Source organism: Notothenia coriiceps, unplaced genomic scaffold (genome assembly GCF_000735185.1).
Source record: "Notothenia coriiceps isolate Sejong01 unplaced genomic scaffold, NC01 NC01_scaffold00026100, whole genome shotgun sequence".
NCBI classification, from domain to species: Eukaryota; Metazoa; Chordata; class Actinopteri; order Perciformes; family Nototheniidae; genus Notothenia; species Notothenia coriiceps.
In genome coordinates, this window is record NW_011358801.1 from 80,805 (window position 1) to 107,605 (window position 26,801).

General features: G+C 40.5%; 1 protein-coding gene across 4 annotated transcripts in view; it reads left to right on the forward strand.

Moving 5' to 3' along the window:
- The first annotated feature begins 10,419 nt into the window (after positions 1 to 10,419).
- LOC104956561 (latrophilin-2-like) overlaps positions 10,420 to 26,801 on the forward strand; it is a 45,557-nt gene continuing 29,175 nt past the window's right edge. For all 4 annotated transcript variants that reach the window (XM_010784058.1, XM_010784060.1, XM_010784059.1 and 1 more), the window contains exons 1-2: positions 10,420 to 10,628; positions 23,711 to 23,924. In XM_010784058.1, coding sequence (XP_010782360.1) covers positions 10,553 to 10,628; positions 23,711 to 23,924 — 290 coding nt within the window. In that variant the 5' untranslated portion in view covers positions 10,420 to 10,552. The remainder of the gene's footprint in view (positions 10,629 to 23,710; positions 23,925 to 26,801) is intronic.

A 26,801-nucleotide genomic window follows, 5' to 3' on the forward strand; every position in this document is an offset into this window, starting at 1 on the left:
TGAAAAGTAATAACAAGGAAGATACGGATGAATGCAAATGTCATTAACTTCTGATTCAAATAACTACAGGAAAGTTTAAATAAAGAAAGTATTTATGGCGACTTTCAGTGTTTGCTAAGAACAGACACTTAACTGGTAAACACAATAAAACATCTCCCACTGAATATCTCTGCCTTTACAGAGCAGGTATTGATTTTGAAGATGCCCTTTAGAAAACACTTTTGTCCAGGGCCAAGACGCCAACATGCATTGTGTTACCGGTCATAAACAAAAGTATAAAAGCACAAGATGATGTTCATCGTTTCTTTCACATTCATCCGCATTCTGATGAGATTACATGCAGAGAAAACGGTTGACTGTAAAACACGGTGGTGAGTCTATAATAGCATTGGCAGCCGTCTCGTGGGACTCATTAGGACTGACTATTACTCCACACCGTTGTGTATGGCCAAGGTGTGCGAGACAATTTTACAGGACTACTGTAGCAGCACCGTGCTTTGCAGTGGTTTCTTGAATTTAATCAAATTCCCCCGTCAGCAGATCTAAACAGTGTTTAACATCAAGGGAAATCCTGCAGTGCTGACTGTGGAGCAGATTTCCACCTCTTTCAGCAGAGACTTTACTTCCCCAAGAAAATTACACACTTCAACTCTTGTAGGGAACGCAGTCACAGCATCTTCTAACGCTCTTGATATTTATATGTTAACATCTTTTACTCACTATATTAGCTTTTCCACATTGATTTTATTCTTTTTCTTCCTCTATAAGCCCATTATCCCTTTTATGCCACATTGTAGGGGTTTGTAATGTCTTGTTTGAGTGCCGTGTGTAAAGTAGGTCTTGAATATTAGGTAATATTATATGGACTTTACTTACTATCATTGTGGATAATTTTGTCTTTCAATATTATGACCATTTAAACAGTTTTAACCAAGTTCTAATTGAAAAAGTAATACAATGAGAAGCGGACATTTTTGGTTTAGTATTGCAGTAATGATCATTTAGAAAAATGCCAGGGCTGCAGATAATGATAATGTTTTCCTCCTATTGAATTGGTAATTATTTTCTTAATTAAAAAGCTTGTTTGTGTGACCAGCTGTCCAACAATCCCAAAAATATTCAGTTTGCAATGAAACAGGGAAAAACAACAGATATCCTTTAATCTAGATTATTAGATTAGATATCATTTTAGAGGGTTTGTTGTTTTGTTGAATTGTGATTGATAACGTGAAATGTAGTTCAGCCCTCTTTGAGGAATGTGTGCCTCTGCTTGTTTTTATCATCACACACTTCACACTTTTGCTTACTTTCTTCAACAAAATGTCCCTTTATTACTTTGTGTACAACTGTTAAACTCAAGCAACAATTCAATAATGTCAGTTTGCTCCTGAGTGCATATTACAGCCCTGAATGAAGGCAAATGAATGTGTGTCAGTCACTAACGACGCTGAATGAAAAGGGACCACACAAAACGTGCAGAGTACTAAAGCAGCCCATGTGCTGAACATGCAGAGGTAATGCAAAGCAGACTGGATTTGGGAACCAAATGTGCTTTTAGTTGGGCAAAACCTTTAACTTTACAATGAATCTACAACAGGAGGAGATGAAACCAGGGGGATAGATGTGTCAGTGAACGTGAAGTGAGCCATGAAGTTGTCATCCTCACTACATTAAAGTATTTTCCAGCTAAAAGGAACCATATAACTTGAAATGGCTTCTAAATCAATAAGATGCACTGAGCATGATGTGTACATCAGGACGTCTGGAGAAAATTAACAGCTTGTTGGAGTGATATAACATTTCTGATTAACAGTTAATGTTCTTCTGATTAAAAATAAAGCCTCACTACGTAACACAACAGCTGTGTTGCTGAAGGAGGGAATGGAGTTGCTCGTATGGGCAGATTGGAGGTAATTGTAGTACTCCACAAGTGTTATGCAAAGATAATTCAAGTGTTAAACTTTTTAAAGTTTGTTTTGCTCAGTATGGATTAAATGAAAAAAGCCTGTTAAACTCTTTAGGCAGCGGTTACTCATCAGCCTAAAAGGAGGACACTATTTAAGACTGGAGAATATTCTGCAAAAATAAAACATATATCTATATTATGTTTCCGTTTTCCCCTGTTAATATTATAAAAAATTCAGAAAAATTATTAAACATCCATCTATCTAAGTAGACTAACATTTTCTTTTTTTTACATTTGAATATTTTCTTGATTAATTGTTTGGCCTATAAAATAAATAGAAAAAAAAATAATTGCAATTTCGGTGAGCCCAGAGATCCAATTTTCAATAATGTAACACAAGACTCAGCATGATTTTTTTCTGAATTATGACTGAGAAATATCAATAGAGCTACTGATATTTTGTTTTCAATTCTGTCAAATAAAGTCTCTAAAAAATCTAAATGTGATTTTTAATGACTTTAGAGTATTAATGAGGTGGGAATTTTCCTATAATTGAAAAAGAAAAAAGGATACAATTTCGTTGGCAACCTCAAAAAACAATTTCAAAATAATGTACTATTTACTAGCGTGATAGAAGTATTTAGAACAAAGCATCTCTGACTTATTCTGCCCCTCACCCACTTTTGAAACCACATCAGCTAATTAGCATACAATTCAGAGTTAATTTTTCGGTTACACCACCAACTACTCACTCCCTTCAGGGATAAAAGGTGTTTGCTCAATTTGCATATATATTTTTTTGGTAAAAAAAGAAACAGCTTTTTGCTTTTGGCAACAAACATGCCACTTTGTCATTGTACCAGTTTCTTGTAAGCCCCATTTGGGATAGGATTAGTTTTACGGGGAGGGAGGAAGGGAGAGTAATCGAAAAATTGGAGCATGTCTGTACATTTTAGTCCCATCCGAATCTTGCCATGTCAGGAAGTTGTGCGGATTTCAACGGCCAGCTAAATTTGGGACCTCCAGAATAACCTCCAACCCTCAGCTAGGCCTATCTGAAATGACAACCCTGAGATAGTTTGGAAATAATGTCATTTCATTTTGAGGAGAGAGGGGCTCTGCACATTCGGCTGACTATTCCAGATGCAACATTTCTTCTCCTTTTTCTGTCTGATTGAATGTAATTGTTTAAACAAGTTTTATGTTGGTCGCGTAAAATACATTTTATTAGTATGATACATTTGTGTTGTGTTGCCAGCACATGAATAGGGTTCTGTAACACTGTAAGCCAATTCAACACATTTCTCCTCGCATGTATGTTGTTCATTAACATCACACATGTTATGGATTAGCAGTCACTAAATGTACATTTTGCTGAAAACTAATCCAGTCTGAATGGGGCTACAGTGTGTAACATATTTTACAAGGAATCAATGCATTTCCCCCCAGAAGGTGTGAACATCAACACATCACCTGCTGGAAATGTGTTGAAGGAGTGAATGAATTTGTTTTGAGTGTTTTGTGAGTTTAGGTGGGGGGTGATACTGGTGGGGTCAATCACGGTTTCTCTTGTAAAAATGTGTTTTGAACATTGGACAGAGCTGGAGGTGAGCAGTGTGTGTGTGTGGGTGTGTTAGTGTGGGGAGTGCTAGAATTATGTGTGGAGGAGGTGAGAAGTGAGGCTGTCAGTGCATTTATTAAGAGACTGATTTGAAAAGGCGAACCCTCTCTTTTCCATGTCAGAGTCGAGCTGCTCTGCGCTCCTCTCCGGTGACCCTACTGTTTAACCAACTGCTCTGAGGTCAGCCTATTCATTTCAATGCCAAGCAGGATTGGCTACTGAGCTCAGGGTAACCTGTGCCAAATTACTGGAGAATGAAAAAGACATTTCACTCCTTTTCTCCACCCACGCATTTTCTAATTTGTAATTCAGCCTATTGCAGAATATGTATGAACTCAATAAGCCCAAGTAACCTTTGAAACATTTTCTGAATCCTATAATGAGGTTCTTACTATAAAACATTTATCCAGCAAGCACTTTCTTTAAGTTTATTAAGATGAGTCATTTTTACAAACATGTCAGTCAGAGCTGAAACTATTTGTCGATTTATTAAAAGAAAATTAAAAGAATAAAAGGACAATCAATTGAAAACTCGTCTGATTATCATTTGAGTGCTTCTTGAAGTGAAATAGCAAAAAAAAACGTCTATTCAATTACACTTAAGTGAACCTTTTAGGGGTTTGTACAATTAGAATAAATCAAGCTTTGGAAAGCAATAAATCAATTAACTGTCAAACTAAATCATGGATTAATGAACATGATATTAAATTGCAGCTCTTGGGTCATTTTTGCTATTGGAGGATGAAGCAGGCAAAGATAATAGTAATTATTCAGTTGACGGGTGATTTTTCAACTACAAAACCTGGACAGATCCCCTTTTTATAAGTGCTTTCTTCTCCGCACGGCTCCTTTTTGAAGACTTCACACCGCCCTCTCTCCATTTTGCTTGACACTAACCTGGTTGTTCAGTCTTGGTCTTCTTTGTTCTCCTCACTTTACCAAGCTTCTTTGCTCACCCCTCTCTGTTTCACTATGTCCATCTGCCCGCTGGCACTCTATCTTATCAACTGCCTCAATCATTTGGCCGAGAGCTGCTGAACACACCAACTGTTGTGCTCTCTCTCAGTAAAACAGTAACGCATTGGACCTTTCAGGGGTATTCTGTTTGGGCTTATTAAGCTACACTGAAGAACATTTCAACTTAAAAGCATTTTCTTTACATATGTCGCCTTTGTAATGTAGAGCCTTTTATCCTGAAAACAAAAGAAGACATAAAAGCTGGAATTGAAGTGCTTTGAATTAGAGTTTCGCATCTTTTCATATTACAGGAAGTCATTTTGACCCATACCTAAACAGAAGATGTAAGAAGTTTCATGATCTATTAAGCATCTTATAAACATCTGTTGGCCCATAAATTATGTATAGGCTCTGAAGCAAGCTGTAATTATGATGAAATAAGTAGCACACACTAGCTCACAGGAAGAAATAATATAAAAAAATCTTAAAATAATTCGAGCTCATCTCAAACTGAAATTATAAAACAATTCATCAATACAACTGAGAACATGCTAATAAGACACTTTCTGACACTTTTTTGATAAATAATTTTTCCTTTCCTCTTTAAACACAGAAATAAAAAGAATACATTTTATGGCTACGACCTTTGCTCTTGTTCCACTTATGAGTTGTAATGTTGGTTTTACATTTTTGGATTTTGGCGTTAGGTTGCACAAATCAATTAATCAATTTTGAAACTTGGACTGTTGTGGACATTTTCTTTATTCTTGGTAAATGTTATAGTGCCCACAATTAACTGAGAAAACACCTTGTAGATTATCCAACATTTTAATTATTTGATAGTTGCTGATTTCAAAGCAAAGCATGTAGCAAAATTTAAATTTAAATTGAGCAAAGCAATATAATATCTCTTGACTTCTTTAATCCTGTTTCTTTGCTCACAGAAAGATCACCCATAAATAATTACAAATAATTGCGCTGAATGTTTTGCTGCTCTTTAATTCGTTTTTTAATTAAATAGCTTTTTAAACCACTTACAGACCATTCTCACATAATAAATTGCTCATAAAAATAAAAAACATTGCTTGCATTGTTTAATCAACAACTCAAAGCTTATTCAAACTTATTTGTTCAATCATAATTAAAGACTAAGAAAACCAGAAAAAGGTGTATAAGTGAGAAGCATAGAAGCTTTCAAATTCTCATAAAAAAAAATCAAAACTTTAATCAAAAAAAGATATGGTTTTGAAAGTTAGAACAGCTTTAAAACAAATGTAGACTTGTCTTAGGTTAGTCATTTGGTCTATAAAATGTAATTTGTTACAACATAGTGACCCTTTATTGTCAGCTGAGACCCCCTAATTGTTCTTGCATGTGCAGCTGTAAACCAGAGTTTACAACCTGTCCCAATAGTGTATGTTATCAGCGGTGTTGAGAAAACACACTCTGTACACTGAGCTCCATGTCAACTCATCTTTGTTTCTGGCAGTTGATGGCAAGTTCTCTTCATATCCGATGGAGCCACGGAAATGACATCACGTCCCTGCAGGGAATGAAAGCACAGCGCTGACAGGACTGTCATGACTAAAGAGTTCCTTGGGAACATCAGGGTGAACCGAGGACCGGGAAAAAAAGTGTCTGGAGGCGGTGTTTTCTTAGTTCCTGTAGTTCCCAACTCCCACTTCTAGCCCATCAACCATTTTCTGATGTTTGAAATTCCCCTCTCACATGTGTGCCTTTTTTTTTTACCCTGAATGTAGGGCATGTGGGCGGGGCAGAAAGTCCTCCAAATTAGCAGTTACTGAAAGAGTGGAAGACGAATCATTGTGTTGGCTAGATCCTGCTCTACATCTCTATTTCACTTGTAGGTTTTCAGCTTACACTTGGACTTGCGCATTAGTTTTGTTCCAGTCTTATTTGATATGTATGTATGCACTCTTTATCTCTCTTCTCGCCATTGACAATCGAAAATAAATTAACATTCCTGGGCTTTATTTTTGTCTTCACTAAGCCTGTGGAGAAAACTAGGAGGCGAACCGAGGAGGTCAGGCCATACTCACAGGCTGTCAATCCTCTGGGTGACCCAACCGCCCCTTCCTCTCTCCCCCTTCTATTCTTCTCCTCCTCTGCTCTCCTTCTCCCATCCATTTAGTCCCTCCCGGCTTAGAAACTCCCAAACTCCCCCCTTCTCTCACTCCCTTTCACTGGACGCCTCTCCAGCTTGAGTGAGGCAGACACAAGCTTTGTCAAAGGAAACTCACATTCATTCAGCCGGCTGTTGCACACAGCCTTGTATTTCATGTGAAGACATGTGGGCTGTCTCCTTCTATCCATTTATTTTAATTATGTTTTAATTGCTTGCCGTCCTCTTTTAAATGCTTGCTTATTATTTCTATCGGGCTGATGTGAAAAATTGGCTGCAGACTGTGATTCTCTCCATTATCTTAACTGATGATAGATTTCTCTCCTTGGGTTTCCACTGTGTATGCATGGCAGACAAAAGAAAAACAGATGTCTTGAATGTTTGCCTATCATTTTTCATTTCATTGGTGGATTTTTTTGGGGTCTTGTTTCCAGAAAGACATACTGTTAATAGAGAGAGAAACCCTGAGGGAATATGAATATGTACTTGTATTTTTCTAGGAAGAGGACCCAATGGCACATATAAAGATAAATAGCTTTTATTTAGTCAGTGGTCTTCTGGTGTATATGAAATGTTTGTGCTCATTAGATTTAGTGTAGGTGGTGACAGTTAGTCATAACTGCGAACATTTTCTTTTCTTTCAACATTATTTGCCTTGAACATGATGATCATTATACGCAAATTGCTGGCCAAGACACAAGTAACCTCAATTCTCAAGCTTCGGCGGGGAGGGGGTTGTCATAGATAATTCCTTAGCACCATCTCAGAGGGGTTAACGATGCCTCACTTACCAATCATTTTCTGCTTGAGAACTTCTGAGCCCCCCACAGCCGCCCTCCCCTGTCCCCTGATGTAAGATCATGATAAGACTGTCAGTGCTTGTGTAGAGGATCTTTTTTTAAACACGTTATTTATTGGTCCCGCCTACCCCTACCTCCAACACCTTTGAGATGTGTCTGAATATGTGGCACGTCTAATGAGTTGCACTGCTCCGTACGTTTCCATGCAGGACGGTTGGCTAATTCTGTCTGCCAGAGCCATAATGTCCTTAACTGAGCAACACTGCTGAAAATCAGGAAGCTCCATGCTAATATGTGTTTATAAAGAATGTTCATTTAAAAAGATAAATGTACGTATCATTCTCTCTAATTAAAAATAATAAAATCTGATGTACAGAAATGGGAAGGGTTTAAAATAAGGAAAGCCATTTAGGTAATCTTGATAAACTCATCCGATCAGGTATATTGGAAAATGCATCCATCTGTCCAAGTCCCTCCCAACCTCTTTAAGCAGAAAGTCATGATTAAGTTAAAAGGCACCTCCCAGTTGGTGACACATTGAGGTCCACTGAAAGGGAATATTGGTCCTTGAGATCTTTTCGGCCATACCTGTAAAAAGGGTTTTCTTTTAGTCCGCTAATTTCTTCTTCTGTTGGTTTTTTATAGTCAGCGAGGCCAAGAAGTCGAGACTATCTGTGTGGTTAGCCTGCTTTTCTTCAATTTATTTTACCAAACACCCAAGAGCTCGATTTTCATTGACAAGTGTTTCTACAGAAATGGTTAAAGTCTTCAGCTTGTGGTCCATCAGAGTTTGAATTTGTCAAACCCCTTTTCCATTTGATCAAGAAACCATGTCGGTGGTACTTCATTGTTAGCCTCACAGTGCTAGTGCTATTGGTAGGCGTTTCAGTTATTTTCATCCGTCCTTCATCTCTGTTTTTTTTTTTTAGCTTTTCCAGTTTAGTAGTATACCTTAATCTCAAATTGCAAAGAAAGTTGTCCCGAGCTTAAAAGAAACATAGGAGTAAAGAGCAGGAGTTTGTGGAGGACCTGGTTTCTGCGTCAGTTTTCTACGCCGCCATGTTGGATCCCTCCTGTGTAGAGCATCTAAATGTTAATCGCCTAATCCCTTTATCTCACGTCCAGAGCCATTCAGTGCAGAAATCCCACCAAACAAAACAGTTTTTGGGAAGATGAGCAGGGCTGTGTTCTCTACCAGCTTAAGGGAGAAAGGAGACATGTAACTCAGCAGGGAGACAGCCGATTGGGAGAAAGAACCCCGGGGTGGAGAGGGCAGGTCTGCATGCGAGAGGCCGGCAGGCTCTCGCCCCCTGGTGTCTGGAGGGGCTGAGTTGCTCAGCATGCCCAGCAGGCCAGAAGGGCAGGGGGATGTCCCCCCCATCAGTTTCCAATCTCCTCCTGTCAACCACTATTATGGTTACCCGTGGCCCCAGGCCTCATATTTGCAGAAGATAAATGGCTGAGGAAGAAGTCACAAGTCTCTGGAGATTTGGTTTTCTGCCCAATATTAAACTGGTGACAGTTCTGTAAGAAGACCTGAGAGTGTTAGCAGCCTTATTAGAAGTGTTGCAGGAGGGCTGGCAAGCTGGTTCGGTGCCACTGGCATATAAACAACTGGAAGATAAATATAACCACAAAAGCTATGAAAACCACCCACGTTTGACTGATAAATTATAAGTTAGCTGTATGTATGTTCCCTTGGCACCGACTGTGCTGTACAACTGCTCGACCAAGGTGATCTCAAATGAAAATAAACACTCTGCTGCTTGGTGCCGATCCGGTGGGCTTTTTTTTTTGTACCGATTATCCCATGACCAGGCTTCGGTCATGTATAGAATACCTCATAGTGACTGAATTATTACTCAGTATGCTAATGTGAAAGCTTCCCATGTTTTGTGGGTTTCCATGTTGCCAAAAATATCCAAGCGATTAGTGGGGCCTGGAGAGCGATCAGAGCTGACTGCTGTGCAGCTCAAATTTAGGTTCATTATAAAATAATCAGGCTTGTAGACGAGTAGCTCTGAAGGAGCAGCATTCAGGCACTTGAAACATTAACTTGCATCTGCATAGAGACGGCTACTAAGTGACCGATCGTGTGTGTGTGTGTGTGTGTGTGTGTGTGTGTGTGTGTGTGTGTGTGTGTGTGTGTGTGTGTGTGTGTGTGTGTGTGTGTGTGTGTGTGTGCGTGTGCGTGTGCGTGTGCGTGTGCGTGCATTGGGGACATGCTGAATGGCAACAAGATGGAAATAAACAAGATACAATATATTTGTGTGTGTGCTGTCTCTGCATCAGTGCCACATCTTCAGCAGTGTGTCATTGGTTATATGTGTGTGCAGGCATGCATATTTGAGTCAATGTTTGTGTGTGTGGCATTTCACATATGACACAACACATCCCTCCTCGGTGTTTGACTTTAGTAGGCAGCTTATCTGTCTGGTGTGTTCGTCCGTCTCTCAGGCTCTAACCTTTTGCAGCTTTTGCAGACAAAGGGCTGTTTTTGCCACCCCTTGATAAGGAAGGAGACAAAAGTAGCTCACAAAGCGACTGGGTCTCTAATGGCGTCCTATGAGAAAGTGTTGCCGGAGCGACAAGCTTTCTCCTGCGGGGAAACGGGAGTAAATGGTGAAGGTGGAACAGGGAAGATTGGGAGAATGAGGCAGTGTGAACATTGTGTTGTAACACGTCCCAGGGATCTGAATAAGTGCAAATAGAACCAGGAACCCTGTCTGCTCTATTTCACGTCCTTGCCATCGTTTAGAAAAATGTTTTAATATTTATATGAAAACTTCTCCAACATGCGTTTGTCTATTCATTTGAACAGCAGTCAGAAATGTTGTTTCAGGGGGTTCGGATTTGATGTCTTGGAATGCACACATGCAGAATCCAGAAACAAAATAAATAAATGTGGTACCTAAGGCTGTGATGATACTTATGATAACAGTCCATTACCTCCAAATTTATGTTCTCTCCTCTCTCTTTTTTCCAGATGAGGAAGATGACTGGTGATGCTTCTCTGATAACTACTGATCGTTGACATCGCTCCAGCTTTCAGCTTTTCCACTGCAACCAATTAAACCACTATTATTAGCAAAAAGGCTCCCTGGATCATCTGCATACAGCGCACAATGGCCTCTGCATTGTGGAGGTGTCTGGTCTTCCGCTGCCTCTTGCTTCTTCCCTTTTTGCTTCACTGTTCACAAGGTGAGTAACCATGGAGTTGCGTGGCAAAAAGTGTTAATGGTATTCTGGTCAACCTCTTTCAAAAGCCACTTATTATTCAGCTATGAATGTGTGGAATTTATTAGCACATGTCTTTTTGTATGTCATAATTATTCTCCTTCAGTGGATTTACCCTTGAAGAGTGAAAAATGTGTTTCAAACACTTTTACTGAACTCATTTTAGTATTGCTTATTAATGGACACATTCACTGTCACATTGAATTCACTTTCAGAACAACAGTCAAATGGTGTGTCAAAGACCTTCCCATTAATATCTGTTCATAGCTGCACCTTTTTTGCATAGTGAGCTATACAACAGAACGCTTAGAGGTATTTTGAGGTATTGTATTCCTTTTTTTTTGTGCCTAAACCAAATCCTTCTGATGGTCGGGGTACCTGAAAGCATCAAAAGTACAATACTTGATTCAGTGCCAGACGCTGAAACTAGGAAAGTATGTGTCAGTGTTTTTAAATGTCTGCAATGACATCCCAAGGCTCTTTTTTGGTTCCTTCCCTCATTTTTGATTAGTGCATTTGGCTGTAATTACAAGTATTGTCACAAAACACACCCTTCTGTTACATGCCCATCAAAACCACTGATGTTGGTATGTCTGCTTAATGATGATCATTAGATGTTCCCCTCTTTCATTCCCATTGTACTGGGGAACAAAGTAACCCAAAATCACATGCTTGTATGCCAAGCATTGATTACAGATAGATAGTTGAAGCACTGTATCTTTGGGGATTCCCATTCAATTTGAATGTATCCTTTTTTCTCCCTTTGGCTGTTTTCTTCTGAGAGATGTCTCTTTCCATTTTATTTTAGGCTATGGTGTACAATTTATTAACAAAGACATATTGCAATAGAGCCCGCTATCCCAGCAGCTTTCCAGCAGAGATGCATTTTTTTGTAGATAAGCAATTATAGATAATATTGCTGAGGCATTTGAAGAATTGAATAGTCCTGTTGGATTTCTTAAAGAAGAATACTGCTTGGTATGCAGAACGCTCAGGTTTTGGGTTTCACTTGATGCGAGGGCTCTCCGGTCTAAGAATGCATATTTGCCCATCCATCAATAAAGGTGTGTGTGTGTGTGTGTGTGTGTGTGTGTGTGTGTGTGTGTGTGTGTGTGTGTGTCCCTCCCTCTGAAAACAATATCTGATTCTATCAACATGCCACTCACTTCCAGTCTGTCCAGCCCTGAGGGCCTGCATCCTTATGATCTATGCTTCCATCATAGTGCCAGCAACAAAACTCCACTTGATAATTACCTCTTGTCCCTCACCAGGAGAGAGTATAATCAGGTTATCGCTTTCACCCAAAACATTCCTCACGCTGAATGAAATGCTCAGCTCAAAGAAAGTGAGTTTTCCCTCTCTTAGTATTGACCTCAACGGCCAGTAGGAAGGATAAACCCCAGTTGGGCCTATTCTGGCAAACTTCAGTTAGCGAAAAACGTTCTTAAAAACTCTCTGACCACTACCTTCTTAGCATCAAACAGCATACAGACAACATATTTGATTTGCTGCTGAACACATTGGAGAATTTAGTATCTTAAGAGACAATACCTCAGGAGTTGGTAGAGAGCAAAACCGAGCTACAAAAATAATGAATATTTGCCTAACATTCAGCTGGTTGCCAGAATTAAGACACCAAATGCTAATGTTGTTCTCCAAGGGCAGCTTTGATATGGTGTAAAGGAAATAAATAGAAGAAACATTCACATTGTTATCACTGAGATGAATACAGTGAAAACACTAATAAGAGATTGCATTCATGCTTTGCTTTCCCGGGAGTTTCTTGTGTGTGAAGTTATTTTGAATCCAGCAATGGCACGTTGGACCCTTCACCCGACGCATCAGATGGTTTGTTACGCAGAACGTTCTGAGAAGCTGTCATTGAGAAAAGGCAATTAAAAAAAAGACTTGGCAGGCTATTGGAGGAACCTTCTGTCTATTACCTTCTAACATGGGCTACGTCAACCAATCAGATCGACGAAGCAATTCTTAGCTGTAGTCAATCGGGAATACAGAGTGAACATTTTCTCTATAGGGAAAAGCCTTGCTCTTCTTTCTGTGAAGAAATACTCTCCAGTTGTGATAACTGATAATATCACAGTTTTAACACTTCAGTAGCCGGCATTGTTTTTTTTTAAACTCAGTGTCGGCTCATACCTGAAAATGTATACCTTTTTTTATATTATCAAAAATGGCTTTAAATTATCGAACTTTTTTACAATTCTTAATGACTCTATTTTAGTATTTTTAATTGGGTATAATGGAGCAGAGAAAAACATCACAATTCTCACCCTATATTTATATATACTATTTGTAGTTCTACATTTTCTTTGGACTCCATTTTACTTCATCCTGGGGATGTTGCATAACAGATATGGATGCTCCTGATAAAGTAAAGTAGGGCATGCAGATATCAGATTTGTTTTAGATGCTTCAGACCGCCCAGTCTGCCATTATGAAAGAAGACTTCCATATTCAAAGGGAGCAGCCACAAAGGTGGGGCATTTGCACAGCAACATATCTGCTGTGACTGAATGAAAAGCTGTTATTTGAGTGTTTAAAGTAAAGAAAGCCAGGTTTGAGGGAGGATTAGGTTGCAAGTCTAGTGTCAACCCTTTAAGTTGATTGATGTGTTTAAAAGCCAAAAGCAGGGAAGGCACTTTGGCCTTCATATCTAAATATTGCACAAAAGGGAAATGTAAAAGATTAAGTGGTTTGTGTTATATCTGCAGAGATGGGGATCAGAGAAGTCAGTGTTTGTTTAGTATGGACTGAGAGAACGAATGAGGGACATTAATATTCAGTTTTTTAAATAATCAAGTCAGTAGAAATAAAAAATCTTGCATCAAGAAAAAAGGATAGATTCCTTTAAAACAATCTGCTCTGTTCTTTCTGTTAGTTTTGAATCTCCCCCGCACCGCTCTGAATAACACACTGCACATTTCGCTCTAAGGGGGATTGTGAAATATTCCTCGGTTGAACATACCATCATGCTTGTGTTTCTCCCCAAAAGGTTGTAAAGGTTAACAATACATCTGAGCACAACATTTGTCTCAAGCAGTGCCATACATTTAGCTGATGAAGGACCCTCCCTTGTGCCACACTGGCATTTCCAGTGGTGGGGTTGACTGAATGGAGAAGCCATTGTGCTCTAACTCCTCTCTGGCCCCGGGCCATACACATCCAGTCTGTCATCCATTGATATGCTTGGCTTGCCATTTTATAATTCATATTGAATGTCCATGCCAGGGCGATCGTGAATTATCAGCTAAACCATGGGAGATTCACAGATGACTGGTCAATCTGTGAGGAAGTAAAAAAAAATCTGATATATCCGTCTTGCATGAAAATTCTGCCCTACTGGAAATATTTCAGACAAAAAGGCATGGGTTCATCATCTGGATTGAATGGACTTTTTTGCACCCTTGGAGACGGATAAATGATCACATTTTTTATTTTCAAAACAGTAGTGTAAGCGTTTGCCACAAGCCTCGCCATATGCAGCTTTTCAGTCAATGTACAGCGCACCAGATGTATTTCTGTAAAGCATTGTACAACAATGTGCTATTTTAACAGTAACCGGAGAGCTGGAAAACGTTGTGCGAGAATATGAAACCGAAATGAGCCAAAGACGGATGAATCTCAAGGATCAGTATTTCACTCAGAGGAAATTAAATACAATATCACCCCTGCTAGGGTCATCCTAGATTTATTGCAACAGAGATTTCCTGAGTTCGTTTTTTGTAAAGCCAAAGCAGCAAGAAATGTCTCCATCCAATATGTGAATGTGAGAGCAACACTCTTTTCCCTTTAGATGAGAAGCTTGCTTTTTATTATGTGTTTGGATGTGATCGTAAAAGCTGTTGTTGCATAGCCAGCTGATGAACAAACACTTTATTTATTCGACTAGGAGCAACAGTTTTCTGACAGTTTGATTTCATCTGTTAAGCACGCCTTAAATCTCTCTTGCTCGGAGCATCTTGGAGCCGTTCCATTCACACCCCTTATGGTAACAAGTTGTATAAACATTGGAGCAGATGCCTAAATCACTCTTTCCTTTCTTAAATGCTGTCCGCCGTTTTTTTCTCCAGGCAGCCTAATTCAAATAATAGATGAGTCCCGCTTACAACCACAAAGTAGTTTGCCTCAGAGTCTAAACTTTTGGATTTGCTCGGTGTAAGTCTGCTTCACAGGAGGGTTCAGCTGTCAAAACAACGTAATGCATTTAATCTTGAGTGGAAGCAGAAGGGTTTCGTGTAAAATAAAGGCTACTCTCAAGAAAGCTGTTGAGTCTTTTTCCTTTATTAGTGTGAGGGGAAGTTTTTGCCAACATTATAAATTCAGGTTTGGAACAAAGACAAAAGTATTTACGGAGGCAACAACAACCTGTTAGATTTCAGTGTGGGTCCATGTTTACCCCATACTTTTAAATAGCTTGGAGGCATGTCAGAACTAATTTCATTTGAAAAAAGGAAAAGCACAAGCTTAACAAACGTTTAAAAACAAAAGGAGTCATATAACATTTAACACAGAAGGGACACTGTGCTTAGGCAATCAAAGCAGATTTTTACTTTCACGAAATACCTGCGGCTGCAAATTTAGTTTTTCAGAACAGCCACTCCAGCAGTTTTATTCTGAAATTGTAGCGCATTTTAAGCATTAATTTGTTAAAGACACCTTGAGTTTTGAGACACATTATGAGTGTAAAAACCACAAAAGCCATTAGAACAAAAAACCTTGCTATTACAAAAAGAAAATGAGTGATTCCTTAGTTATATTTACTCGGTGTGAACATTTAGAAAAAAAATGATGCCCTACTCTTCCTGTCCTCCTTCCTCTGTATCAGAAATGTCATAAAAGCTCAGGTCTTACATTTGAGTTTTTACTGGTAATGATTTACACAGTAACGACTGGTGGTAAAACTAGTGTCGACAGTAGAGAAAGGATGGCAATCAAAAAAATAAATGATGATGGATTCCGTAAATGTGCTTCTGTGTGCCTTCTGTGACTCATGTGTGATTTTAGGGCTCTGATTAGATTCTCTGATGTTACTGTTCTTTAAACACAGAAGGAGAGGGACACGTGTATGAATATAAGATGAAACTGTTTCCACTTTGGTTCACCAGTGGTTTTCCCTTTATTTCACTCGGTTTTCATGGCTTATGGTCATGTATGATTCACACCAGTGTAATAATGTGTGTTAGGTCTCTCTCTCGCTGTGTCTGTCGACTAGCTCTCGCTACAGGCCATGAATGCAGCTCTGTTGCTTTCACTGTATTAGTAATCTCCTCAGGCTAGAGGCTGTGCCATAGAGCATGACCACACACTTTTTGTCCAGGAATTAAATGTCACCTAAGGGTGGGTCACCTGCAAACAAAAGGCCACCAGCCGATGTGCAGGTATGAACAGTCCAAGATAAGGAAGCCCTCTACTGCCGTGCAGGAAATTGAGTAAGTAGGCAGCAAGAAAAAAAACAGGGGATCGGCAAAGCACAAAGAAGGTTTTTGTATGCCTTGCACTATCGGTATTGACCCCCTCTTGTAGCGTATATCCCCAGTGAGTGCGTCGGCTACAATGGTCTCATCGAAGACCATGGGCAGGAAACTGTCTGTCATCAAGATCTCCCCATCTGTGCGTCTCTTATCAGTGCTTCTGTTTTCTGCTCGCATTGACCGGAATGCTGGTGGAAGGGAATGGGGCAAGGTCATCACGCTCAAGCCAATCAAAGTGGTCAGTGTTCCAGAGATAGCAGCGGGTTATTGCCAAGGAATGTGCCTGGATGTTTTTTTTTCACTGACTTTCCTGGTAAATCTCAGAGAGCCTCCAAACAGAGCTGTGTCAAATCCCACAAAGGCTTCCCCTGTTGCACCATATGTACATTCACATGTGTGTGCATACACGGTTCGCTAGAAAAGTCTTTGTGTGCATGGGGGACTCTTGACGGGCCTCTTTGACCTGCAAAGCCAGGCTTACATGCCTTATGGAGACGGCCAAAGGCGTTTATTCAATAAAAAAGCATAACACTAAATCATCAAACCCACAGCCTGCTCTTGGTAATGCTAGCTCGGCTACCACTGCTGCGTGACCCTCGCCTTGCAGATTGCAGCTGAGACCGTGAGAGTCACCCTAGAGTGTATGTATCGACTCTATTATCCTGAAACTAGAGCGCAACATTTATTTTACATTTCTGCGACCAGAAGTCCAGTCTTGTTGCAGCGTATGCAGCCTGGAAAAGCGGCGGCAGCAAGATAAGCATCGCGAGCAGGAGCTCAGGATGTGTCCTGGAGACTTTTCTGATAAGAATCATCCATTAATCCAAGGCAGCACAGACTCGGTCTTAAGTGCAATAAGTTGTATTTTATTTTGTATTTGAATGGGAAAAAGATAAAATCACAAAACATTCTTGTGTTGGGCTGTTCTTAAATTGCACTGCGCAACTTAATCTACATAAACACAACTTCAGCTACGCACTTTGGCTGAAGTGGGTTCATTTGGAGACACTAAAGCACCAAAATGGATTTGCGGCGCCCAGTGAAAGTGATAGCACCACTGCATTAAAAGCTACTTCAGGCTCTGCATGAAGATGAAGATTGTTTCTCTTATCAGAATTGTCTGTTCATTATCACTGAGAGGCCCTGATCGCTGTTCCTTGTCATCCCTGTAGTTTGTGGCTCATTATTCATTTAATCCGCGTTCCAGTTGCAGTTTCTCCTGACACCATGTCTATGTGACGTACTCAGTAGGCCGCCTCTCCTCGGCTCTGTACGGGCAGAGCTGGGTGGAGGACGGTTGATTAGCATGGTGATGTGGGGAGACGCTGCCCCAGCAAACAAGAACAGAGACATGAGCATGTGATGGAGACAAACCCACATCCTCCTCCTCTCTCCCCCTCTCCATCCGCTCCCTGAGGGAGGCACCTGACTTATTCTGAGACATTTTCTTGAGCGGAAAATCCTGCAGGGGTTTAAGTGCAAGGGTAACATATGGGCTTTGAGGGGAGTTAAGCATCACTCAGGGTAGATCAAACCTGTGAAACTATACCCCTGATGCACTTAGCTGGGTTTCTTTAACTCATCTCTTTCTGAGTGTTTCATCAACTCCCCTGCAAAAAACAGATATGATAGATATTGAACATGCAATGAACTAATTCTGTCAGAGTGGATCCCCCCCCGGGAGCATATAGGTTTTGTTATCTTCTAAGACAAATTTTTTATTTTTTTTGATGTTTAGCCTCTGTGACAGTTATTTGTATCTTTTATAAAAGGGTTGTTCTCTCAGTAGACTATACAATGTGTCGAATTATACTTTGCTTTTATCCGAGTGATGTGTCCATGGACCCAGAAAAAAGACGACATTACATCTTGCAGCGTCTCTGCAACAGAATTATTTTTGTCACTTGTCGGTGTTACTTATGTTAAGCACTGAACCTTATTACATTTAGAGGATTATGTTAGTGATGTAATGATGCCCCCCTGTTTTCTGCTGGTTTTCTTTGATGTGTGCCCACAGGGTCAGGGATCCTCCCACTAATCGAAAGGGGAAAACTTGATTCTCGAGGCCAAATTAAGACACAGTCATTACAGCCCTCCACTTTTTTCGTTAGTTGTCACTCCCTCGGGAGAAATTCTTCATCCGGAGTCTTCTCTGCAGCTGAGCCGGCTGTTCTGTTGAACCAAAGTAATCCGCCGTGTCGACTGTGAATCAGTTTTGGCGATAACCCAACATTTTCTGCGAGTTGTCGTAATTCCAGACATCAAAATAAAACATTCTGTGCATTTCAAATATTTCATGAACATCGACAGGTTGTTGGATACTTTCTGAAGGGGTTTGCAAGGGTGTATTTTTCAACCTTGGTCTTACTCTCATAATTGGATATTTTGACGAATCTATTTTCGAGGCACATTTTCATTTATACCCGCCACCTCTGTTCCAGAGATCATGGGAATGTGACTCCGGCAACAGCTATTTAAAGCGGATTCATGTAAATCAAATTTTAATCGAAAGCTTCAGGAGAATTGTACAGCTACTCTAATATTAGTTCACATCTTGTATGCGTTTTTTGAATCTTTACAAGGAAGGTGAGAGGTTAGCGTGACCCATTAGTCCTAATGGTCACACTTCTGAGAATAAGACCTAAGCGGAAAAATAGGTTTTGCCTTTTAAATTAATGCTACTAACCTTAAAAAAGCATAACATTACACGCCTGCAGCTAGTGTGATAGGGTAAAGCTTTCTCTAAATAGTCCCACCTGAGGAGTTAAGAGGCAACCGCAGGGTCTATCACACTTATCCTCAGCTGTATAATAAATCCTCAATCTTAAAACCCTTCATCGAGACATGCGTCAAAATTGAGCTTGTGATTTAGTCCTCCGTCATTTTTTTCACAAAAAACATTCAGAACATGAATTAGAGAAAAGGCCATGGCAATGAATACAAATGGAAGCTTTGGAAAGTGAAGTGGCTACAGTGAATTCATGTATCACCAGAAGGAGAAAAGGGATAGGACTCAGTGCGCTTCATCTCACCACAAATGGACTCCATCTATATGACTCCTATATTGCCAGTTTCTATTTTAGAATACTTATATCGGAATCAAGAGTGTCTGATAGCAGTTGTCTGGGAAAGGCAGGAGTAGCCCCGGGGTTTGTGGTCTTGTCTGACATCGTCTTTAGAAACAATTCCCAGCAAGGTAGACTAGAGGAGGACTACAGTGTCATGGGAAATGGTGCCATATGTCCAACTACATTTCCAGTGTTGCACCGCATTTTGGCAGTTGAAATGAAATATGAGCCGTTGTGGCAGAATGAGGAGATCTCCGGGTGTTGTCTGTATATGAAAAGCAGGTGTTATTTTTTGAATCCCAAATCTCCTTTCTCATCTCCCACCTCGGTCCTCTGTGTCTCTCACTTCTGACGGGCGGTCATGTACTGCATTTGTGAATATGTGTCGCACATTTTTGGCAGCAACAGTGAATGCCTTAAACATGTAGGAATGAGGGAGTGGAAATGTTGAGGGTTGTCTTTGTTCTTTGTAGAGTGTAAGCCAAATTAGTAATGCGTTTGTCGGTTTAAAGGCATGTGCATTGACAGTGAAGTGTAGTTTTGTTTTGCTTAATATTTAAAAGGTTTAACGCAATGGCCTCTTGAATACATTTTTTTAAAGCTAATTGTATTCCTTGGCCAGTGATCAAAAAGGAAATAAAAGGCAAACATAGATGACGCTTTGTTCCGTAAAACGTATTTCTAAGAATTAAAATATGTTTTTCTTTTTTTCCTACTTTATTAATTCCCATTCAAAATCTCCAACAGAGCAAAACATGTTGTAAGATCATTTTGTCCCTCCGGATATTGGATTACGGAGGCATCCCCTGCTGATGGAAGAAAAGCTTGACTCTAAGATCTGTGCTTTCTTCCTAAGATGTTGGTTACCAGTAATATCGGGAATAAAACAACATAAAAAGACAAACAGTCTTGAAGTACTCCTGCTGGGACCACGGTGGGGGCACTCTTATTTGACTAAAGGCTAGTCTCTCCTTTATGCTGCAGAGAAAGCGTCCCTGTCAAACCCAAGCTCAGAACAATGGGGGCCAGCCTTGGGGAAACAGGGCCATTTGCATGCAGCTGTTTGCCGTTTCCAGGACCACAAAGGGCAATCAAAGGAGCCTTAATGGAGGATGACAAGCGTCAAACAACGCCTTTGCTCTCTGTCTGTGCAAGCCCTCGCCACTCCGTCTACCCTCCAAAAGTGGCCTAGTTTTTCTTTTGGACTGATCAAACATTCCTTTAGCTCTTTCTCCCACTGTCTGATATCCCGACGCGGTGGAGTTTTCAGGGTTAAAGGTTAGTCGCGACAGCTAATACACAGAGCGGCAAAGAAGCTCTTCTCAACATGTGTGTTATGGTCTGCTGCTTGCACTTGCCAAATGGCAATATCGACACCAAAACCTCAATTATCTTTTCGCTTCATCTCCAGGGTTTTAAAGACACCAAGTGTATCTCTGTGGATGGTTTCAGATCCATCCATGTGAGCCACAGTACCACTTCCAATTTCAAGGGTGTTGATAGAAAACAAAATATGTATTATGAGGGAGGGGATTGTCGCTAGTGAATTATAGACTGTCAACTGGAGAAGAACAGAAACTCCCAGAATGCAACATATTGAGAAGCAGTCCTGGGCCGCTGCTTTGCTCTCCTGAGCTCAATAGACGTCTTAGCAGGCAGGTCAGGGGGAGGAATCTCAAAAGTTACTTTTCTCGCAGTCACTCACCGACCAGAATGCATGATAAGGCTTCGTGTCAACAAGGCCAGGGGTAGGGATCACAGCCAATTATGGCTAAGTTCAAGTGGTCACCATGGCAATTTAGCTAAGTGGTCATATAAAGCATTTTTCAATTCCCTCACCGATTGTGTAATTTTACTGTTAATCTAAGGTACAGACACGGAGAGAGCAGGCTGTTCTCTTTCTTCTTCTTTTTTGCACACAACCCGGGACCATGTCATGGATTTTTGTCCTGCAGTTTCCTTGCCACCGTTTTCCCTGCAGCTGCTGCCCTTCTGTCGCAGTCTTCAACTGCTGCAAAGTTTAGCATTCAAACAAAGCACAGAACGCAAGATGAAAAGCTTTTCATACCTCCCTAAGACATTGACATTTGCGCACACAAACAATCTTCCTCGCCTTTCCAAAATCTCACAAAACTTGACTAAACAATGAAAATCAAGACAAAAAATACCTACATCCAGAAACCTTTGTTTTACCAAGGCTTCACTTACTTAGCTGTGCTTAAAGCCTATGATCTTAAGCAACATACAGTTAAGCCCACTTAAAGAATATTCCCTCGAATTCGGATCTCGTCCTACAGAGCGAAACATTTTCTTTTATATATATTTAAAGTATTTAGACAGATTTGTCATTACTTGCCCAATTACAAGCGGAAAAGACAGTCATTAATGAGGCAGAGACCATCCGCAGTTTAGAGAAGAAGCTATTTGTTCTTTAGGCCGCCAGTACAGTCTTGATACTCCCCCTAATTGATGCAGTGTTAGCCTATGACCAGAGCGATCTATACAGGCAAGGGAGGAGGCGGCCGGCAGGGCACAAGCCCAATCAATCGCTTGGCCTCTGTTGACAGCAGCATGCTATCATGCCTTAGTGGTCTGATAGATGGGCAGAGTTGCCAGTGGACAGCCAGAAAAAGGAGGTTACGAAGGCAGATGGCTTGTACACGTGTGAGGAGTGTTTTAGCCGAAAGACGGTCTCTCTCGCTCCGCTCAGAATTTTAAAACCCCATGAAATGCATTCTTTCTGTGTGCTGTCTGTAGCTGCCGTGATAAACCCGTCACTCCTTCCATGAGGAATAGCAGGCGGGGTGATCATTAGTTTTCACAGTAAAGCCGGCGATTTCACTCTGTGTTTTATCATCCACCATTCTGGACAGGTTTTCTGAAAGGTTTGGGTAATTGTAGTGGCTATTGGAATAGATGGAGTGACCCCACAGCCCTCCACTTATGGTTCGGCTACACTGACGTCTCCTAATGAGGTGATAAACAGTCCAGCTAAGCAGAATCTACTGGCCATTAGACAGATCATGGCACTATAATGAAATGTCTAGTGGCTGAATGCCAGACAATTTATACCATTAGTTTCATATTTTGTTATAGGGCTACCACTGCTAGTGCGTGCAGAAGTTTTTCCCTAATATGGGATGACTCCAACATTATATTTTGAACAATGTTTCACAGATGTCTATTTGCTAGTGTGAAATCTGCAGGCGGACATAGAATATCATTATAAGTGAGCCATGGACAGCAGGCTGAAATGACTATAGCAGAAATGTGGGTCGGGGGTTTCAGGGTAGGAATTTCAAGCCAGAAACACTTCAACTCTAAGCAGTTCAAACAATGCTAATTGCGTCAAGCCCTGACTGTCAGAAGCATGAGGATAATTAGAGTGAGGGGGCAAAGTGAACCCAAGGTGGTAAGTGTTGCTACATGACAATGCTCGGGAGCGAATGGGAGAATGGAAAAGGCAACAGGCTGAAAGGAAGGCTAATTAGGAGAGAGCAGTGCAGAAAATACAAATGGTAGCTGCCCCCTCGGGGACCCGCTATTGCTGCAAACAACAGCGATTATTGACAGTTCATGTAGCGCTCTGCTTGCACTTCTTAAATGGAACACATTTGCATGTTCAACTTAGATTTTACCTAATTGTTTTGTCAGAATTGCAGACACTTACATTCATTTTTACTCTGGATCATTTTAACCTCAGATAATGGATTTCTTTCTTTCTTCAGCTTTTTCCTTGCTTTTCTCTTCCTTTGGAAATCTGCATATCTGTAGTTCTACCATATTTGTGACATGACATACAGAGGAGTAACCTATTTCATTGTTATTTTCTAAAAAGAGGACATATTTGAGTTGAATAGTTAATTTCCCCCCAAAGTATAGCTATTTGGCTGCGCTCCCATCTGCTGTGTTGTGTTCCACGTATAGATTTTTCCTACTGTGTGGACTCCAGACTCTTCGATCCCCGACACTGTAAAATGGATTGTATTACACTCCATTCTGCCGGGATTCTGCCTTTTTTTTCTCTATCTTTTCTTGAGAGAGCCAGGAAAGCAAAAAAGAAACAAATCAGCGGGCTTGTAGGACTGTAAAACAAACTATTCCCCGTCCAGCTAGGTTTGGCTCCGTGGTGGATGTTCTCTAGGTGGAGGCCTTCCTGATGCTCTGTAGCCTTTGTGTTTGCACAAGAATTTATGAGGTTACCATTGGTCTCCAGTGACACAGATCTGATGCCTTAGCCAACATCTAAGACCACAGAGAGATGGAGAGATGAATTGTTTCGTCTTTCTCCATTCCTGTATCGCGTGTAATGGCCCGTCTGTTTAAAACTGTGGTAAACATTGGACTGCTGTTGCCTATTTATTTTATGCCAGGGGATTTAACTGCATGATGTGTGGTCTTATTGTATTGAAGCAGTGATCCTTTCAACCCATTAGTTTTTTATTATTTGCCTAAAGTTTCCTCTCTGTCTTTGTGTCTCTGTCAGGGTTCAGCCGTGCTGCCTTGCCTTTCGGGCTGGTCAGGAGGGAGCTCTCATGTGAAGGATATGCAATCGATCTCCGCTGCCCGGGGAGTGATGTCATTATGATCGAGACGGCCAATTACGGCCGAACCGACGACAAGATCTGTGACGCTGACCCATTCCAGATGGAGAACGTCAACTGCTACCTCCCCGATGCCTACAAGATTATATCACAAAGGTAAAACGCTGGGCAGAGGAGGGATCTTATTTCACAAACAAAACCAGGAGCTGGCAACATATGAACTTCTTTTCGTTCTCTTTCCTTCTGCGACTAACGTTTCTACACACAAAAGAAACGCTTAAATTCTCACCCTTCCTTTGCACGCACATAAATACCGGACAATAAATCCACATTTCACACCTTTTTTTTTGGTAATGTTTTTCCTTTATTCCCTCATTGACTAGATTATGTAGGTGGTATTTTTAAATTCAGAAAACTGGAGCGCAGATTAATTCCTGACAGTCGAGAATGGACATCCATGCGGCAGAGCTCTTCACACCAGCTGCGTGTTGTTGCTGCTGTTTGAGTCATAATCAGTGTAGCTCAGAAAGACTGCGAGTCACATCAACACCCTCTTAATTCCCTATCTGGAACACTAGCCTTGCTTTGTTCAAACACTTGTACTGCATTGAAGTGGCTCTGCCTCAGGTAGTGAGCAGTGCCCATCATCATGCCTTTTATCCCGGCTACCCTCTCACAGAGGCTGTTTTCCCGTCAAACGACAGCGCAGCAACACTTTAACTCCACTGCTGCCTACCCCTAGAGGTGTGTGTATTTTTAAAGGGCACTGGATGAACTATTCATAAATAGTAACCAGCACTGTTCATCTTCTAAGGCACTGCTCTGTCCTACAGTGCCCCTCCCTTAGGCTAGCTTCGCCCACCATCTTACTCCTCTGGGTTTTTTTCCTTCATTCACCTCTGAATACTCATACTCCCAGAGGTGCAGCACTACAGAATAGTCTTTTTTAAATCTACAGCTGAGTCCCAGCATTCTTCTCTTACAGTGTCCATGCCCCTTGGTTTGAGTGCAACCTGCTACATTCTGCACCACATCTGTAGACTCTCGCCTGCTGAACTCCAAACTTATCTCCATCGAAGTTTCCCTGGAGGCAGTGTGTGAGCAAAGGCTTTGAGAAGACTCTGCACCACAAGCCAGAATGATTCTAATGCTTCAGATCAGAGGAAATGGACTCCTGACCATGATTAAGGTTGATGTGATAACCGGGCATGTTAAAGCAGACACAAAGCTTTGGGAGACCCCTTATCAGTCCTCTTTCAGTCTGCAGCAAACTAAAAGAACGAGGATGTTTAAATGGCAAAACATTAAGACAGCTCTCTGCCTTTTTGGGGAAGATTAGCAAAAGGCAATAGCACCAGAGACAGATAAACAAACATATTAAACAACACTGGGAAGATAGACACAGTGGGAAGTCTGTTGCACAGAATGGCAGTTTGTTGCTTTGAAATTACGAGAAAAGTATTCATCAGCAAACCGTTTTTCACAACAAAAGCGACTTGACAGGATTGAAATGGCTTGATTTTCTTCAACATCTACATGAAAGTGTTTTCTTAAAGCTGGAAAACGTTTGGTTGGAGACAGAAAAACAGTGACTGGATGAACAATGTATAAAATGCACTGATGGAAACCTCTGGCCTGTTTGATATTCAGGTGATCGTTGCATCAAAGATGTCTGGTAAATTCGAGGTGATCCGAACTCTCTTTTTCTTTTTTTCTTATGTCGACATTGTTGCCTCCACCCTGTTTTTTTACTAGTGTAGGTTCAAGAACACCCACATAGCAACACAATACATGATAGATCATCTAAATAAAGCTGCTTTGCTGACTAACATTACCTCATCCAATGGCCATATATCCTCTGACCCAGTGAGACCAACATAATACATGTTTTCGCTTGTCAGAGGAGCAGCTTGTAGATTGAAAGAAAGAAGATTCAAACACTTCATGAGCTCAGTGCAATAGAGATTACCGTACATGCAGCCATTTCAGCGGCAGTTTAAAACTGAGGAAGCGTGTCTAAATGCTTAGCAACAACACCTCCCTTTTCTCCAGAGGATCTAAAAATTGCACCACAAAAAAACTCCATTGCGGTTTCTCACAATGTTAAAAAATGTGCTGTGGTGGAAGAAGTATTAGATAATTTACTAACCTTGAGAAATCAATACTTTTTTATATAAATGAAAATAAACTGAAAAGAGGCACTGGTAGTCACACACTCACAGAGAATGATCCGTCTCCTTGCAGTTTGCACAGCTTTACGGCTTTCAGAACATTGTTTAACCGAGGAACATTAGCATGGTCAAATATGTTAATGTGAGTTTTGAAAGTAGCAGAACAATTACAAAAAATACTCCATTACAGGTTAAAACCCTGCATTAAAAGTGTTACCTACTGTAAGTAACATCACTTAAGTATTAAACATTTCATATTTAAACTATTAATGGCTCCTTTCAAGCACTATATTACTATACACATTTGAATGTTGCCTTATTATCACCGATGCATCAACATGCAAGCCACAATTCAATAGTGTAGCTGGTGGAAGTGGATCAAATATTATTATATATCCATTTCATAGTTATTATATGTAAGAATGTATTACATTAAATTAGTTAAAACTATACTTTCCATGTTTAATCTTAACTAAAGTATCTCAAAGTTACCTGTGTAGCTTGCACCATTCGTAGCTAGTGTCAGTCAGACTTTTAAACACCTACATTAAATCGATGAACTCATTGTATCTATCTTCAGTCACATCACATTTTCACGCAGTGACCTTTGTTCCTTTCAGCAGCTTTCACTGCAGTGAAGCCATGAGAGTGAAACTGTTAAGTGCAACCGGCACGGCGCTGTCAGTAATGTTTGAGATGATGCTATTTCTTAACTTCATAATGGCCTTTGCGCCTTTTTATTCATATATAATGTTTAATAATCCATTAGTTTCAAGGCAAAGGCTTTTGTAATGAAAATACATAGCTGTGCAGCCTGAAAGCAAAGTATTTTTCTGCTTAATGTACATACTTTTACCTTTTT